Here is an 18,398-nt window from a genome sequence, read left to right as displayed (position 1 = left end):
TGTGTTTTACTGTCAAGAAGGGTGTTTTATCGCCTCAACCTGTCTGTTTGCGTATCTGATTGTCTCTAACCAACATGTGAAGGCTTGACTAGGATGCATCCACATTAATGCAGTCATATGGAAGAATCTTATTGGTTTGGCAACTATGCAACCTTTCCTCTTTCAAATGAACACAGTTCTTGACTCAAGCAGTCACAACATGAAGACTTTAAGACCTTCTTACTTTGGTGACAACATGACCTTTAACCCAGAATCACCATCATCGTTTTCCCAATACTATACAATGTTGGCTTTGAACATAAGGGTTAACAAAGGAGATTACTAGGCTTTAGCAGAGCTCTTTTTTCATCGTGTGTCTATCTTTTGTCTGTCCTTGTCAGTTTGTGCCTCAAAGGCCAAGGGCTTTAGTTGTAAAAGAATATCAAAAGCAATTTAGATTGAGAATAAATTGCATGTTATAATAAAAACAGAGATGCTTTCAATGAAGTACTCTGTGTACTAAATGTAGCAGATATTGAAGTGCATTGACTATGAAATTGAATTAAATGTACGGCCAGAATTCAGATATTCATAAGATGAAGGTTCATTTCAAAAGAGATCAAGGCACATGTTTTAGTGACCTTCTACTTTTAACTTTAGAAAGATATTCTATTAATCGATGGGTTTTCTTTCTTCCCCTTTTCAAGTTATTTTGAAACTCTATATGTGTATTTGTGTGTGGAAGAGATTGCATGTGTCAATAACACTAAACCCTTAACAGCAACCTAAACATGATACTGCATCCATGCTCCTGTCCCGTCTGATCCCCTAAGACGTAGCTTGCCGTTTGAAGTCTCCACTTGAAAGGCCTGATCTGAATACTGTGGATTCCACAGCAACTCTGCAAACAGTGATTACAGACTGATTAATGAGCCACTGTAGACACACACACACACACTGCACACGCACACACACATTCACACATGCTTACTTCTAGGCCACACAAAATGGATTATGCAGGAGTCAGTATGTCACAACTTGCAGAGTCTAACTCAGTCATAGCTGGATTTTATTCAACAAACTTTTCAGCGATCTGTGTTGTTTATATCATTACTGGAAGTGTAATTGCTGTTATTAACCAATTTATTATGTTTTTTTTTTGTTGCATTTTTTTCTACAGTGTCTGCTGAGATCCTAAAAGGCAGTTTGACCACCATGGAGCGTCACATTCAGAGGCTTGAGAACGACATCGAGAACTTCCCTAAAACGGATGACCAACAAGATAAGTTTGTGGAAAAGATGTCGATATCCTTTTTATAGTGGTCGTTTTCACATCTTGCATACTTTTATACTTAAATTTGCTTCCCAACATTTGTATTGTAGCATATTAGGACATTTTGTGTACCATTTTTTTGGCAGTATTGGCAAAGGTGTATCCTGTTTGTGTTCTGCCTGGCAGCGGTAAGCAGTTTAAATCACTTGGTGTGATAGGTGGCACCAAAGGCAACTTAGGGATTGGATCTCGCTGCCGTGCTGTGAGATGTTGATCAGATCTCCCTCTTCACTCTTCCCTGGTTCCCTAGAGTGAAATCATGCCTGTGGCTATTTTTACTGCAGTCTGCCACTGCTGCCTGTCCCCTGGGGGACTCTAATAGGGGCTCTAGCCCCTCACACCAACTTATCGCCTATCCCTGATTTCATCTCCTGACCGGCCACAAGCCTCTCCACACAACTATTTGTGCACTATCTTCTCTCATGGCACCTCTCCTGTTTTGATAACGGAGTGTTTCACTTAAATCCAAGCATCTCTGCTCCCAAATTGAATTAGCCATGTCTCTGCACTTTCTTGAATGCCCTTTCTGAGAGGAAAGGTCTTCACTGTATAGGTTTGATCAATGATGGGAATCAAGTCTGTTGTCAATACCCTGAGGCTAGGGTGCTTCATGAAAAAAAAAAAAAAGAACGGAAAAAAAAACAGTAAATCAGATAGCAGTGTTTCTTGTGTTTGTCTCCAGCATTATTAAGAAAAGAAAGAATCACTCAAGAGTAATTTAACAAGTGAGTAGGCGTTTCCATATGCCAGGCGCTCACACGTAAGACAGCATTTAACCTGATTTTTGCTTCCTTTTGTCTGAGATTTATTAAGGCTGACTTTGCACATTGGGTGGTATAAGAGTAATAGCCTCCTAACACATTAACAATCTGCTCCCAAAGAAGAGCACTTAAATTTGTGTAATTAAAAAAAAAAAGAAAAAAAAAAAAAAAAAAAAAAAACTTAAGCAAAGGCCTCCCTGGTGGCAGCTCACAGGCAGCCAAGGAAGCTGCTCTGCCCCCCCGATGTCACTATTGATTCCCAGGCTCCTTCAAGAACTAGAGGCTTGAGTGAGAGGAAATGGAGAAGTGTAGATATACTGCAGCATGGCTCTCCCTCACTGTCTGGAGTTCCTCCCCAGAGAATGGCAGAGAGAAGCTGGCTGGCCATGACCTGAAACACCCCACTTCCTCCTCTTTCCCTCTCTCCCCATCTCACCTGATCGAGTTTTGGTGCCAGGAAGGAGGCTAAAGTGGGATTTAATAAGATCTATTTTGGTTCTTGCTGTATTTAAAGTAGGCACCAGTAGGAAAGCACTGACAAGCATATATATTTCATTCTCCATCTGTGTTATGTTCTATTTAGGTGTTTTCATAATGGTAGTTTCCTTTCTCTTGTTTTTTATGAATATAAAGAAGAGAATTGCTATAATCATATAGCATATTTTTAAATCATAATTTTCACAGTGTTATTTTTTGGGATGCAGAAACATCGAGGCACAGGAAGGAGTCAAATGATACAAAGTGTATGCATATTTGTTCTCTCAGCTTCCTGGAGTGTTTGATCTGCATTTCATCTCCGGTCTATACTAACGTCGTGAAATTAATAATAATGCAATCATAATAACAAAGTGACAGACATATATATTTTTTTACTGTGTGGTTTTGGATTTAGTGCAGCGGAAAACACAGGTGTTTTCTCCCTCCAAATTGTTTTTTGTCTTGATATTCACAGTACAAAATAATAGGAAGTATGCAGTTACTGTACATTTTGTGCACTTCTTTTGGAGTAGCTGTGGCTCTGTTACAGTGGGACATTTGTGTTTGTGTTCTTATGTCTCAGTTTAACCCACTTCTCTGAAGTCTGTCACCCAGGACAATATTTTCTACCACTTTATACCTCCTAAGATATCAGATGTTGAGCTGTCTTTGTGCAAGCGAGCATGGTGATGAAAATGAAACCACATACACATGGAGCAAACAGAGATAAAGAGATAGAAAGCGGAGACTGTGCTTGATTTGCTGAGGTTTTAGTACCAGTGTTTGCAATGAGCTTAGGTAGCACTCTAATCTGTGTTGCACAGCAAAGTGTTGGAACAATGACAGTGTGAAATACAGTACTGTATATTTTGGGTTGACATTTCCTTTGGTACACATGAGATAGCAGAGTCGAGGCAGACATACCTTTTTAAACTTTTCCCTGGGATTAAAAAAAGGATGTTGATTCCTTGAAGCGTGACAGATGGAAGAACAACAACAGCTAAAAGTCATGCATTTGATGCTTGAGCAACCCTGAAAAAGTTAAGTGAAGCTCTGTTGTCTTGACTGCTGGGCACTGTGATGAATGAGTCAGTCTGCATTTGTGTGCGTGTGTTTGTGTGTGTGTTAAAGAGAGGGAGAGAGGGAGAAAGGGAAAGAGTAATTTACAGTGCGTGTGTAGGTGAGTACATGTGCCTCTGTTTCACTGTGACTCTTGTCAGCTTTTTCCTGAGATTAATTTCAGGAGGCCATGGTCACTGCAAGGTATTTTAAATGTAATATGTGCCCTAAAGCAGCAGAGTTTTAATTAAACCTTCAACAATAAATTATGTTTTGTTTTTTTCACTGTGCATGATTAGTGTTCCTAATTTGTTTAGGCCTCAGAAATTTCAGGTTTTTACCCATTAAAAAGTCTGATAAATTACCGGGGCAAACAATTTGTGAAAATCCGTCATCTTTATCAGTCATCTGATGTGCTTACCTTTTAGGGGAGGTCATTCCATGTAATAATATGTGAAGAAATTCACCCTGACCCATCAGCAGCAGTTATGAAATATGGAAAAAAAAGAAAAACAGAAAAAGAAGGAAGGAAGAAAAAAGGAAAGAGAGAAAGTAGAGCTTAGTGGAAGCACTTCATTTGGCTTTATTGATACATTTTTCTCTTTCCATTACTGTAATGTATGCAAATGACTGAATGGGGTGTTTGTTCAGCAGTTTAGTGATCTCTATCTGTCAGAATAAATGGGAGCCCACAAAGGCTGTAGAGTTGAGGCACAAGCCCCCAGAGAGCCCTATTTCACCAGAGAGGCAATGGCTATCACATGCACACACACACACGCACGCACGCACAGACACACACACACACACACACACACATTTCCAGTTGCTGGTGGGTATGATAGAGTAGAGCTGGGGGCTAAGAGCGGGACTCTGCATACTGGAATATTAATGGTAGTGAGGCGACTCGATGGGGATGATGAAAGACTTGACTGAACCTTGATGGATGCATGGACATGTCCAATACATCTCCCTCTGCTGTAGTCAATGCCTTAACCCAACCCACTGATATTTAGCTTAACCTTTTATTTCCCAGAAGGCCAGAGTCAGAGCACATCATTCTCGCCAATCTTCACACATTGAGTGGCAAGGAGCTGTCTTTCGGGGCCAGTTTCCTTAAGGTGGTAGATTGGTGTAACAAATTTGAACAGTTTTTTTTTCTTTTCTTTTTTTTGTCTCCAAATAGTCAAATACAACTAATACTATTTCTCAAAACATCCGAAAAGGTTATGCACTCTATAACCCCAAGCTAACCCCACAGCTAAGAGTGTTTTCAATGGTAACAATTAGAGACACTTCACAAAATATAGTGATTTATGGATGCAAAATGCGTTGTTGCACCTTTACAATTTTGCAAAAGTGATAGTTTGACAACTTCTTTTCATTCCTTACAATCCTTTTTTTGGAAATGTTTGTGTGATTGTGTGTGTGGCATTGTTACATGGTCATTAAGTTTATCCAGTATGTCCTTGCAGCTGCTGAATTTTTCCACAACGCTGAGTGAATGGAACTGAGAAGCCTGAAGCCATTACCCATGGCCATGTATTTAGTTTGAAAATAATCTTAATTTACCCAGAATTCCTTTGTGAGATAGAAAAGGAATGGACAGCATTACCTAACGGATTAGCTTAGCTGTCTATATAAAGTGTAGATCTAAGTCAAAGTATTTCTTCGTTAAACCTGCTCCTCACCACAGAGAGGGGTTTTTTTTCTTATAGTGAGCATCTTGTTTAATTACCCTCTAATAAAGGAGATTTTAGTCCAGTATATCTAGCATATTGACCCCTTTCCTGTCAGTTTTCTTGCCGACATAAGGAGGTAAGTCACAGATTCAGTAGTTATCGATACCTCGTATGGATCAGGAAGTCTCAACTCCTGGCATCCTACAAGCCCACACTTCTAACAATGCCAGCTTATTACACCACCTTAGCCCACCCACACAGGGTCAGCCTAGACACACTTTCTCCCGGCCCCGGGGCTAGCCTGTAATACCACCTCTGTGGCTTGAAAATCGACAGATGCATACAGTTACCACCTTTCTGTTCTCAGAGACTTCAGTCTGATTTAGTTCACACTTCAAAAGAAGAGGTTCACTACAATGTGTTTACGAATGGCTCTTGTCAAACAGCAACAGTTTCAGACTCCGTTGGCTTCAGGCGAGGTTTGTGTTCAGGTGCAGCATTCACTTGTATCGGCACCAGGCACTTAAGGTCAAATAAATGGTTATTAGTGAAACAATTGTTCTATTTAGCAGACTGCTGAGTTCAAACTGCAGAAACATCCCCTATTAAAAGCTTGTTTTGTCTGGAGAAGCAAGGTATTGTTTGGAGAAGCTATCCCACTTTAGTACACCTTTATGTGTTTGAATGAGAAGCAAGTCAGATTATTTACAGAATCATCATGTTTATTTCTGTATGTTTGTGTATAATAAAACTGGGTTAAAACATGCTGGTGGCACTCTCAGTAGCTCTTTCTAATTTTTAAAGCATAAATACTTTGAGAGATAAACAAACACCCCCACCCCCTGCCACGCAAACACATACATAAGCTCACTCTCTTAATCACCACCTTCCTTCAAGCCCCCCCTCCTCCCCCTTCCCCACCCCCAACCCAAGTGTTTTTCTCAGCTAATGAAATTCACTGTAAACTGTGTGGCCAATTAACTGAAGCACAGATAAACCATGGAGCCAAAATTCTGTAGAAACCCGTGGAAATAAGCAGAGGGGCTTAAAACAGACTCTTTGCCTGCCTGAGTTTTGCGTCTGTATTTCACACCTCAATGTGAGTGTCCAGACTTGGATAAAGCAACAGGAAATGTACAAAATGCAATCACTACAACAAATGGTAATCTTTCATGTAGCATTCTGAATGTCACAGGAGATATTAAGATTTTAATTAACACATTTTAATAGGTGATTGTAAGAATAAACATTTGCTAAAATTAAAATTGTAATTCTAATAATGTTTATTGCAGAGAAAAAGCACAAAATGTGAACGGAAAATGGTTGTGAAGATTATGTTGCTGTCTTACCAAGGATTTTCTTATTCATTATTTACTCTGCTGTTTTATTACCTTTGATGACAAATATGAAATGCATTGCAATTATACAGAGTTTTTAATTACCTTAAGTAAGGCATGAACTGGCATTGTGGCAGAGTGAGTCAATTAAATTGACTTCCAAAAGTACAAACACTATAACTAACATCTGTATTTACAGCTTTAGAACTCTGTCCCACCTACTGTACCTACAGTATATCCTGTCATACTATCATACAGTACTGCTGTCACACTGCTCTGCCAAGATTCAGAGAACGCTCCGTATTTCACAGTACAGTACAGATCACTTCTTTTTTTTATTACTGTTGCACTAATGTAAGTTAGTTAGTTATTTTAGATGCACTAAAGATCACTTTTTAATTAATCAATTTGATCTATACAAAAATGAAAGGAAAAAAAAAAATTAAAGTCCCCATCTGAATTTATGAGAGCCCAATATGATCTTTGAATTGCTTATTGTGTCCAGCCAACAGTCCAAAGCCCAGAATTATTCAGTTAGAGCAAATCCCCACATTTGAGAAGGCGTGAGCATCTAATGTTTGGCATTTTTGTCAATAAATGACAGTGACAATTAATTGGTTATTAAATTAGTGTCTGGTTAATCCACTAATTGAATTATCAACACATTGTTTAAGCTCTACTTATACAAATACCAATCAAGTTAGAACTTGGAACAGCGAATAGATTCACAGAACAAACATTACGTATACATTTGAATGTAGAGTGTTTGGCTTTTTAACCTTGTTACACTTGATGGATAGTATTGCAGTTTCAGCAGGTATTGCTACTACATTTGACATATTCAAACTAGAATTCTGCTGTGGCTCAGACAGCTCAGAACAGAATATGAACCGACCATGCATTTTAAACCCTGCTGAAGGGGGGAGAAAAAAAAAATCACGTGATGTGAGTTGATTTCACAGAATATACATGTACTGCTTTGTGTGCCAACAGAAAATAATATATCGCCATCGTCTTCTTCGCAGCCTGTCTAATTCACTGCCAGACAGGAGACCATCTTGGTGCCCTCTGGTCATATGAGTGAATTCCCTAGAAGTTCTCCAATCAGTATCTTGTTAGGCTGTGACACTCAGCCTGATGTGGCAGCTCCATTAACCAGTAGAGTAAGCTGGCTGACAGGCCGCCTGGGCTGTAGCTCCCAGGGGTGGGGAGGGGGTGTGGCGTTGAAATACAGGAAATACACCCATGATGTACACTGGATCTATCCCTTTGCTCCTGAGTGAACAACTGTCATATTCCACTGATAAAGCCTCCATGCCCTGCCAGTCCTGGACGGTGTCCTTTGGGATCTGCTGTGTTCTTCTGGGATTCAGGTCTGCTCCCCTGCAGTCTAAAATGCTTCCTTATGCTTCACCTCCTGTAAACATTCTCATGGAGGTCGATAAACAAACAGCATGTTATCTACACTGTATATGAATGAGGACCAGAGCTAATGTATGGAAAAAGGATATAATGTTCTGATTAGAAAATGATTTGTTTAGCTAATCAGTTTCATCTGCTTGTCTCCATGCGTTGCTCAGCCGCTGTATAGCTTTGCCTCTACTGGCCCATGTCTCCGCTGATTATTTCTGCTCTACAGAAAGTCGGGCTAAGGACCCAGTGGCAGCAGCACCAATCTGCACCTCATTACTTCCCCAAAAGGCCTGGGCTTAGTGCAGGGTAATAGACAGAGGCCCAGCCGCCCTCATTTGTCATGGGCTCCTGGGTTTGATGCAAAGCCCCCCTTGAGCACTTGTTGCTGAGCTCTAATCCTGCAGTAGACACCAGCCACACTTCTCTGCTTAGCCATCCCCTCTCTCCACCGTCATGGCTCATGATTTCACTTTCATTTGATGTTTTAATGAAATCCCTGAGACTCAGTTGAATGGCGGGCCCATTGTTGGCAAATTATTCTATCAAATGCAAGTGGAAGGGAAACGTGACTGGAGTTATTTGTCTAGTAAATATGAGCCACCAAGGGTTTACAGTGTTTTTCAGCATGTGAATCCACAACAGAAGATGATTGGAGTTAAACGACACAGGTTGAATCACAGGAAAACGCATTTAGCCTAAATGGCACATAGAATGCTGTCATCATGGTCTTGATAGCCCCATGTAATACCAATTCGTACAATTTCTGTAATAACTAATAATAATGCTAGCACTGACATAGCAGAAGTTAATTGTAAAATTAGTCGCGTGAAATGTACTCAGTGCTGGTAGATAGGTAGTGTGCAGAGCAGACATTCATTCAATGGCTGACATTTATTCCCGCGCAGACCAGTATATTACCTAGTTGTACCATTTGTTGTGCCTTATTGCAAATAAGTGCCATGGGGCAGCACCCAAAAGTCTGGAGAAAGCTCCTTGATGAAAAGCCCTGAGTATCATTAGCTAAGGTCGCTGTGTGTGCCAGTTGAAAGCCTCTCTAAAATGTAAATCAAACTAATGCCCAAACACTTCCTCCTCCTTTCCCCACAGTTGTGTTATTATTTCTTGCTGATGCTGTCGAGGGAATTTAGTGGTGTTCTGCTGTTTGCTACTGGGCTCTCTGTTGATTTCTAACTTTGTGCCGTGGTGGCTATCCTTCCTCTCCCCTGACAAGACCCAGGGATCACTGTGTCTGCATGACTGCAGGCCATCTCTCCGGCAGCCTGCTCATATACCTGGCCCCGCAAACGATTAGCCGAACTTATTGACTGCATTTGAACGCTTTGGAGCAATTAGGTGCTTCATTATGCAAATAAAGCGCACTAATTACCTCACGTGTGCTAATTGATTATAAGATACGGTATATGGTCAACATTGGGGTTGACTCCTTCAAAAAGATTTGGCCTTCAACAGTTTAAACCGTGCACTTTGAGAATAAATTAATGATGGCAAATAACACAGTGGGCCATTTCCCCGGCATGTCACTGCACACTGCACACGCAAATTTGAGGCACAATAGAAAAGATTGAGGAGAAAGAGATCTCTAATTAAAATGAATCCGTGACAGTCAGAAACACTAACAGTTACAAACGGCAATCTGATGGTAGTCAACAGGGGATTCTCCATTAATTGGCAAAATGAGGCTCATCAATCACACAGAGGGGGAATTCTGCACAGACAGTATCCTGTCAGAGTCACCCACTGTGGGGGGAGCAGCATGACGTGTGTCTCAGGGACAGATTCATGTAGAGAGGGAACAGTTTCTTCTCATCTCTCTCTCTCTCTCTCTCTCTCTCTCTCTCTTTCTCTCTCTTTCTCTCAGACTATGTTTCTCACCACATGTGGCTCTCAGTAGACATCTCTCCAACTCATTCTGACAGGCTTTGTTTTTCCTTGTCGCATTTCAAATGGGGATTGGCTGGCATTCTCTGCCAGTCAAGGCCGAGACAGAATTGTCAAAACACACTGTTGAATTTCAGCTTTTAGAGGATATTCTTTGCTGATGACATGTGGTGAGAGGCGGCTTGTAACACCATACTCCCTCTCTTCATTCAAGCGCTCACGGAAATACTGGTAATGCTGATTGTCTATGCAGAGGACCATGATAATTTTATTGGATTAAAAATAACTTTTTTTTCAAAACACTGACAACCATCTCTGAACACATTGGCAGTAACATTTGAGTCTTTCTCTGTGTTATCATGGTTTTGGAGCAACATAGAAACATTGTAAGAACCTATTACTATCCTTGTTTTTATAGTGAGAAATGTGCCGTGATGATTGAGCAAGCCAAATAAATGCTTGGGCACATAACCTTCTGCCCCTGCCTACAGGTCAATAATTATACCCAGGCAATAATTGACTGTTTCATCAATTGAACCAATCAATGGACTGCTCCTAGTCCTTCATGTCATTCGCTAGGTTTGGGCAATCACAGGCAAAGTGAGACTTGAAATAGCTATTGCTCTGTATCGCTTTTTCTGTCACCGCTGCGTCTAATTTTGTTATGTCATGTATCTATATTGTACAGGCTAACATTTGGCACAGAGGCTATAATGTTATCTGATGTGTGCACTCACTCGCACGTGTTGTATGTTGATATCCTCATTACCTTTTTTCCAATGGATCACACCAGTAATATGTCAGGCATGCCACGGCAAATTGAGTATTCACAACTATCTTTATAGCTTTCACAGACAGGGCTAATACACTGCGAGTCAAAACAACAGTCATGCCTGTGTGGGTTTTTATTGACAATTAACCTTCAATTAGCAGCATGGATAGATAGGGTGACCTCCAGAAGTGCTAGTGGTTGTGTTGATGATTGCTCCTTCATGAACGTGATTACATGAAATGAGCCTGTTTGCTATGAAGTGGGACCTCTGGCTGGTGCACTGACACTCACGGTGACAGACAGAGAGCGGCATTTAACACGTTGTTGTTAGCTGCAATAGCAGTGACGTGAAAATAAAATGGATTAGTAAACATAAATGTTTCTAATCCATTTTTGCGCCCTTATCTTTTTTTCTCTCTCCCTTTCTCTCATTGACACACACACACACACAAACACGCATGCTCACAGAGACACACCCTTACATACAGGCTGTATACTGTCCATGAGTCTAAGCCCTGTCATTTAACAGCAACAGGGATGTGTGAGACACATCTGCTACCTGAACCAGCAGCTGACCTTGAATTGACTTTCTGTGATGAAGACTTACGGTTGATCCCTGGGCTTTTGCTTTGATGCCTTGCAGCTTTCCATCCTAACCTAAGAACATAGGTATAAACAGTGGAGACCATATATGTCTCTCTCTGGTGTACTCCTTTTCTTTTTTTACCTTTCTGTGCCATGATTTTCAAGGTTTTCGGTGCAGTTGGTAATAAGATACAGATGTTGGAGAGAAGTATGTACTCCCCTTGACTTTTTGCATACTTACTTGTGCATATAAAATGAGAAATGGTCATCTGTCTGTAAGAAGGGATATATTTTGAAAGACAGAAATTTATTTTGCAAAAAAAAAAAAACAACTCTTGTCTACTCACCTGGGCTGTGTTTTCATTGGCTTGTGATTCCATCAGGCAAGAAAAAAAGTATAATTCTCTCTAGAAATAAAAGTTAACTTTTTAGAATTTTTTTCCCTTTACTTACTCCCAAAGTAAAGCACCTTAAAGTCCACGCTTAAAATCCTGTTGTAGAGTAAGAGTAACATTGCCCTGGAGCTAAAGATTGTACTTTATACAAACTTGAGAACACATTTTAAATCAGTTAACTTTCAATTTTAAATCAATTTGCATACAGTATTTCAGTTTTTGATGAATTCAGTGCCCTCTGTGCAACAACGAGGAAATGTTCTGAATAAGCTACAGCTCTGTTTTGCACCTCTGACTAGCTTCTTCTCCATAGCAATAGCTGCCAAGGCTGATAGGTCCCACAGAATTTAGAGCCAGTGTACCAAACTGATAGACAAAAATGACTTCCCAGAATAAAAGTTGAAATATTAATAACCAATTACTATCACATAAACCTATAACACTGTTAATTTGCCTGAAAGACTACAATTCTGTCACTGTACTGTATACTGAGTGACATTCAGGTTTTTATGTAAATAAACCATATTCGCAAAAATTAATTTACAGTGGGGGGAAACTTAGGGAACGAGCAGCTCCTCCCACTTCACAACTCCACACTACAACTGCTGTGTGATAATAAGACTGTTTGTCCAAATATGGGTTTCTCTGTTCTTGTCTTTCTAAACATATACACACCTCCTTCCTTACAAGCCCATGGTGCTATCTGTAATGAAGATTCAAAGATATTTATGTCCAACTATGTCCTGATGTTACACGTCACAGCAGGTACAGGTGTGAAAACACACATCCAGAGGTGTAGGTAGGAACAGGCGTTAACTGGAGGGACACAGCAGCCGGTGCTGCCACAGCTCAATGGGAACAAGGTGTTGTTGCACAGCAACACACAGTTGCCATCATCTAAGCACCAACCTACTGCAGATGTGCATGTTTTGTTGTTTTTTTTTGTAGAAAAGCAGTCATCAAGATGTCTAACAGATCATGGGGCCAATCACTGTGATTGAAAACTGGTTGGGAAGGTTTCTACATTGTTTCTAGATGCAAGTTGAAATGTGATGTAGCTAAATTAAGAAAATAACTTGAGTAATTTCAATGACTGACTGCAGGTTTTATATGCTCTGTGGGAATGTCCTCTTGGGACATGTTTGTGATGGATAGTGCAGCAGGGGTTATGGTGCCTCAGGCTTGTTTGATCCAGTGGTCATATTCTTAAACCTCGGTGAGCACATTATTCTCCATCTGAAATATAATTCTATCTGCATATGCTCCATTGCCCTACTCCTCCAGTTTGAATGTCCAAATTAGATTTTTAAAGTCTAATTTAAATGAAATTTCCAGTATGAAGTGACTTTGTTCATTTTCACATTGTCTGTCCCTTTAATGTTAAGAGTGGCCATTTTTAAACAGTGTGACAAAGTAAACGGTCCTTATGGAAGAATATTTTCGCCATTTCTAGTCTGTGAGGTTTGACGTGCTTCTTGTCAGATTCAACAAACTCTCTTAACTGCACAAACTTGTTTCATCCACAGAAATGTGACCAAAGAATAAAAACAATCATTTCACACCACAGAGGTTCATGACAAAAACATGACACATTTACAGTAGCAGTGTCGGTAGTGGTAATAGAGGACACGAAACAATTAGAAAATGTGAATGCAGCTGTTGACAGCATGTCATCAAAGCATACTATACTGTGACAGAAATAAAGAGGGAATGGTTTGGCATGAAGTTAGATACTAAAAACAACTTTCTAAAGCAAAGTTGTCTATGACTAATACGAGAGGCATATCGGAAAGGATGTCAGGCAGTCAGGTGCATTAAAATATGATACTGGACAGAGATCTGCATGAAGACCTAAAGCAGCTAAAAATCATTAAAGTAAGTAAGACATGGTGATGATAATATGGTCAACAGAATATTTATATTGCATTACATTTGTTTTAGTTACAGTATATATTTTATTTGAGTTAATTTTGGCATCATATTTAAACTCAGAATTCATACAGATTAAGACATTATAATTCTATGTCAAGCAAGTGTTTTTCCCCTGTGAAGAAAGACGAATAGGTCATGACTCGTACTGCATTTCTGGAGCACTTAAATTTTGTTCGTACCTATAAAAAAAAACACTATGTACGAGAAAATTGGTGAATACCACAAATTCTCTTAAGGAACTTGTTTCGCTTAAGAACAAACCTGTCCATAATCTGTCCGTATGAGTGATTCTTGCATGAGGCTTATTGTCTTTATTTTCCCGCCTGAACAAAACTATATGGTTGAGTTTCAAGGCTCTCATCACCATCAATACATATATATATATATATATACATATATAAGCTTGGATTCAGAATACCCTCTATTACTCTGTTCTTTTGTTAATCTAATAAATCTTAAACAGTGCAATTCAGTTTAATGTTAAATGATAAATATATGAGTGTAGTAGTAACATGGCTTCTTACAGCATCGTACAGCTCTGTCCTTTCATGTTGTATTTCCTCCACGTAACCGTAATTAGGAACATCTCTAAATATTTCTGACTCATAATCGGTAATAATCAGGAGCCAAAAGATGTTTGTCCTATGAAAAAGCCATTATTTCATCTGTGGCAGTTATGCAAATGACAACCCAAAAACATGAATCAAAATGAAATATAAAGTATAGTCATCATTGTTGGGGCTCGCTCCCGTAGCAGCAAACAAGCTCACAATCCAAAATCTAGACAATAGATTGTGTCTTAACAATAAGGCTGTGTTCTAACAAAATACATTATTGTGTTCAATAGCAACAGAGAGCATACCATCCTCCCCTTTTTGTGCATACCATGGAGACTAGAGAGAACTTTAAAAAACATCAAAATGATTGCAATCATAACACTAATTTAGCATTACCATGGCTTGGATTGCCATGGCTACAAATGAAGCTTCAGAGCTTTGAAGCATTCAGGTCAACCTTAGTTTAAGCCTCACAGCAATATTAACACCATTAATGTTAATTACAGGACTGAGGTTTGCTTTTTCTAATAATACAATTATTTGAAATACAGGGAGTTCTCAGTATTAAGATTATACAGTATTTTATCCATTAGTGTTTTATCTTAGGCTAAACATAATGACAATGAGGTAAATAATCTTGTTTTTATTTTAATATAAAATGCCCCACTAATGTAGCCTTAATCATTTCAAAACGTAATAATGCAGATTGAAATTCAGTCATTAACTGATTTTCAGGTTTTTGCTCTGTAATTACATTACAATATTAGTACAAAAGGGCAATATCCGAATTCCCCTGACTTTAAAATTGTTCAGTTCTTCACTAATTTTAATCCAAACTACAGCTCTGTTTGCTGTCTACTGCTGCAGTTCCAATCAAATTCAATTTTGTTTACACCAATCATCTTACCTTGCTAACTTTGTAGATATGTGTACAAGTCTATTTATTAAATGTTTATTGTTAATAATTATAGAGTAGTAATTGTCATGGGGGCATTAAGATAATATCACCGGTGAGAGCCAAAAAAAAAAAAAAAAAAAAGAGAGGAGTCAAACAGCGTGCCACTATCACATGAATTTGTACCATGAGAGAATGATGGTCATTGTGTTTGTTTGTTTTGTGTGTGTATGTGAGGGGGGGGGGGGGGTTTCAAGGGAGTATAAGAATGTGTATACATGCGATAGCTGCAAGGCAGCACAGAATGATAGCCGTGAATGAGGCATTTTCCATTGAAGTGATTAAAATGATTGAGGACAGTGGCAAACTCATTCATCTCTGAGCAAGGTGATGAGGGACATTCTGTATGTGCGAGTGTCTGAGAGAAAGTGCCTCTGTGCATTCATGTATACGTGTGAGTGAGTGTGTGTGTGTGTGTGTTTATGTGTCACAGATGTAGAACAAGTTGTGAAATGGGACTGGCATGGAGACGACCAGAGCGATGTGGAGCGATGCCCACAGGAGCGCCGTGTCGTTTTACTGTACATCTGAACAGACAGCCAAATATTTATCATCACCCCACCACAGCCTACATCCTACGTTTTAATTTGACCTTCATCAGAACAAAGTAAACAATTTCTCAACATCAGTGTTGTGTTGTTTTTAAGGAGGGTTATTTTGTCTGTTTTTTTTTTTCTCCTAACAATTGTACCCTAAAAAATAGGACTAGAAATAATTGCATAGAAGTTCCTTGAGGTTTCCATGGATGTGATTAAGCTGGACTTTAATCAGTATGTCTCCTCTGTTCAGCAGATTCTTCTTAATTACTTCAGTGAGGGGAGAGAGTGGGTGGCGCAGGTTGTCTGCATGTGTGTGTGTGTGTGTGTATGTGTGTGTTATCTATCTCACAGTATATAATAAGTAGTATGTAGAGTAGCTATTTTTGATACTGTTAACATTTTTGTTCTATCTCTACTTGACACAAAGGTTAAACCACACCCTGTACTTTAAATGTAAGTAGAGCTAGCCTCAGTGGCCTTGTTGGCTACACATAACCACTCTCAAGCACATTAAGTGTATGTCTAAACCCACTTAGCATTGGCAGCGTTGTGAAAGTGTTTATTTGAGGTCTATGGGTTCATGTTTCCCTCCTCTTTCTCTCTCTTCCCCCTCTCACTCTCTGTACCTCAGCCTCTCCCATCAACTGCTCTAATCTCCTGAATGCCATCCACACTCACCGTTCATCCCCTGCCTTCAGGATTGGTTTCACACAGTGATCCCCTCACTGACCAGACAGACGACTCAACAATTAACCTCCAAGTCTGACCTGAAATATCTCAAACCTTCTCCCCTCAGCATCCTTATTGGCCTCTAATAGATTTCTAACAGGTAGAAAAAAGTGGATTAAATTGCACCCGTTCAACCCTTAGGCTCTGTGCAGAAACACTGTTCAGTTTGCTGGCTTTTTTTTTTTTTTTTTTTTTCCCCTTGCTAAATACCACGATTGTGACTGTGGTACAGGACGTTGTCTGAGCTGAATGTGTAATGACCACACCAAGCCGGTGACATATAGTGCCAATGTGTTAATAATGGCATTAGACTCTGTGGCGTTCTTCATAGAATTATTCTACCGATTGCTTCTCCATTTCCGTCCCTTTAAAGCCCTCCATTTCAGTTATTTTGCTAATAGCCCAAAAGCACTCTGCTGGAGCCAGTTTTACTGAAACTGTATTCCCCATGAAGAAGATTAGTCCCTGTGTTATTTAATGTCACTTTAGCCATTATTGCAGGATTTACAGCAGATGCAGTGTCTGTTGCCTACCTTTCTGGTTATCATCCCACACAGGGCAATTGATATGGCCTACTGTGCTGTGGACACAGGTTTGCAATCCAGTGCTTCCCAAACACTCTGTTCTTTTCACTGAAACCCAGTGGCACCTAAAAGTGATCCTTTAGTGTACCACATTGGAACTGCATGTTGGGTTTTAGCTGTTGAGTTATGTCTTGAAAGTCTGCTGTCAGGCGTAAGGGTTTTAAATCATAGCGTGTATGTATGCTTTGCCTGCATGTGCGTGCATGTGTGTATATGGTCATTGTGTTGGTAGTTGTGGGAAAGCATGTGGAGATCAGATTGTAACCAGTAAGGTAATGATTCATAAGACAGCCAGTAGGACTTATCCACTAATAGATCTCCTGGGAGATAACCTAATCCCCCAACAATATCTCCTTATTATATTACAAGTGAACTATGTACAGAATGGGGTTCTCTATCCACAAATGAATACTAAGCCCTATACTTAGCTTTAAGCTTATTAGATTTGATCTGAAACAGAGCAGTATCAAGTATTCTCCCTGATGCAAGGGTGATCAGAGATAATAATTCTTTCTGATATCAGTTTTAATTTCACAGTCTACCGATTGCTGTGATTTTATATAACACAATGTATGCTTTAAAAAAAAAAAAAAAAAACTGGTGTATTTAAAAACATTCATGAAATAAAGGAGTTCATTGTAATCAAGGAAGTAGATTCTCTACTGGAGATTTACTACATACTGTAGTGCACTAAGAGCCAGGACAGTAAATACACTATGTAATCTGTTCATTGAGTGCTTTTGTCATCCACAGAGATCACAAGAGGGAGCTTGTCAGTGGCAAATGAAAGTCCAACTTCTTTTCAAGGTGCGGATTGGAGATTAGTAGTAATGCTCATCTCTATCTTTCTGTCCGCTTTCACAGAGATGATAAGACTTGCAAAAGATGAGGCCCCCATCTCTCTCTCTCTCACACGCACACACACACTTATACCCTCTGTCTCCCTCACCCATCTATTACTTCCTTGTCCTCACTTTCTCATGTTACCCATCCCCTTTCTTCTCTTTATCCCTTTCTCTCAGATTGACTAAGCTCTAAAGAGGGTTGCTAACTTCTTTTCAGGATTCCAAGAGGAAGAGATTGTATGAGTGAGTAGATATTCTCCACAGAGCCCCAAATGGCTTTGTGTTGCCACACAGACTCCCAAGACATCCATTAGATTTTTGGAGCCTTTTATTTTCTCTCCAGACATGAGAGCTTCCCCATGTCAATTCTTGGTTATTAGCAATGCTATTGTCTCTACCACTTGTTGACAATAAAGGGGGAAAAAGTAAAGCCAGGCCCAAATACAAGAAAAAGAAACATTTTAAAATATTTTCTTTCAGCTTGTGCTTCCTTTGAATCAATCTGACAACTAATATGATAAAAAAGTGACTGTAATATGTTGTGTTTCTTGACTAAAGGAACATTTGT

General features: G+C 39.5%; 1 protein-coding gene across 1 annotated transcript in view; it reads left to right on the top strand.

Annotated features, from left to right (window-relative positions):
* The window catches only part of diaph2 (diaphanous-related formin 2), a 381,520-nt gene that overhangs the window by 273,889 nt on the left and 89,233 nt on the right, over positions 1-18,398 (top strand). The window contains exon 26 of the mRNA XM_044363276.1: positions 1,160-1,284. Coding sequence (XP_044219211.1) covers positions 1,160-1,284 — 125 coding nt within the window. The remainder of the gene's footprint in view (positions 1-1,159; positions 1,285-18,398) is intronic.

Source organism: Thunnus albacares, chromosome 10, assembly GCF_914725855.1.
Source record: "Thunnus albacares chromosome 10, fThuAlb1.1, whole genome shotgun sequence".
NCBI lineage: Eukaryota > Metazoa > Chordata > Actinopteri > Scombriformes > Scombridae > Thunnus > Thunnus albacares.
The sequence above is the reverse complement of the archived record's forward strand: the minus strand, read 5'-3'. Positions and strand labels throughout refer to the sequence as shown.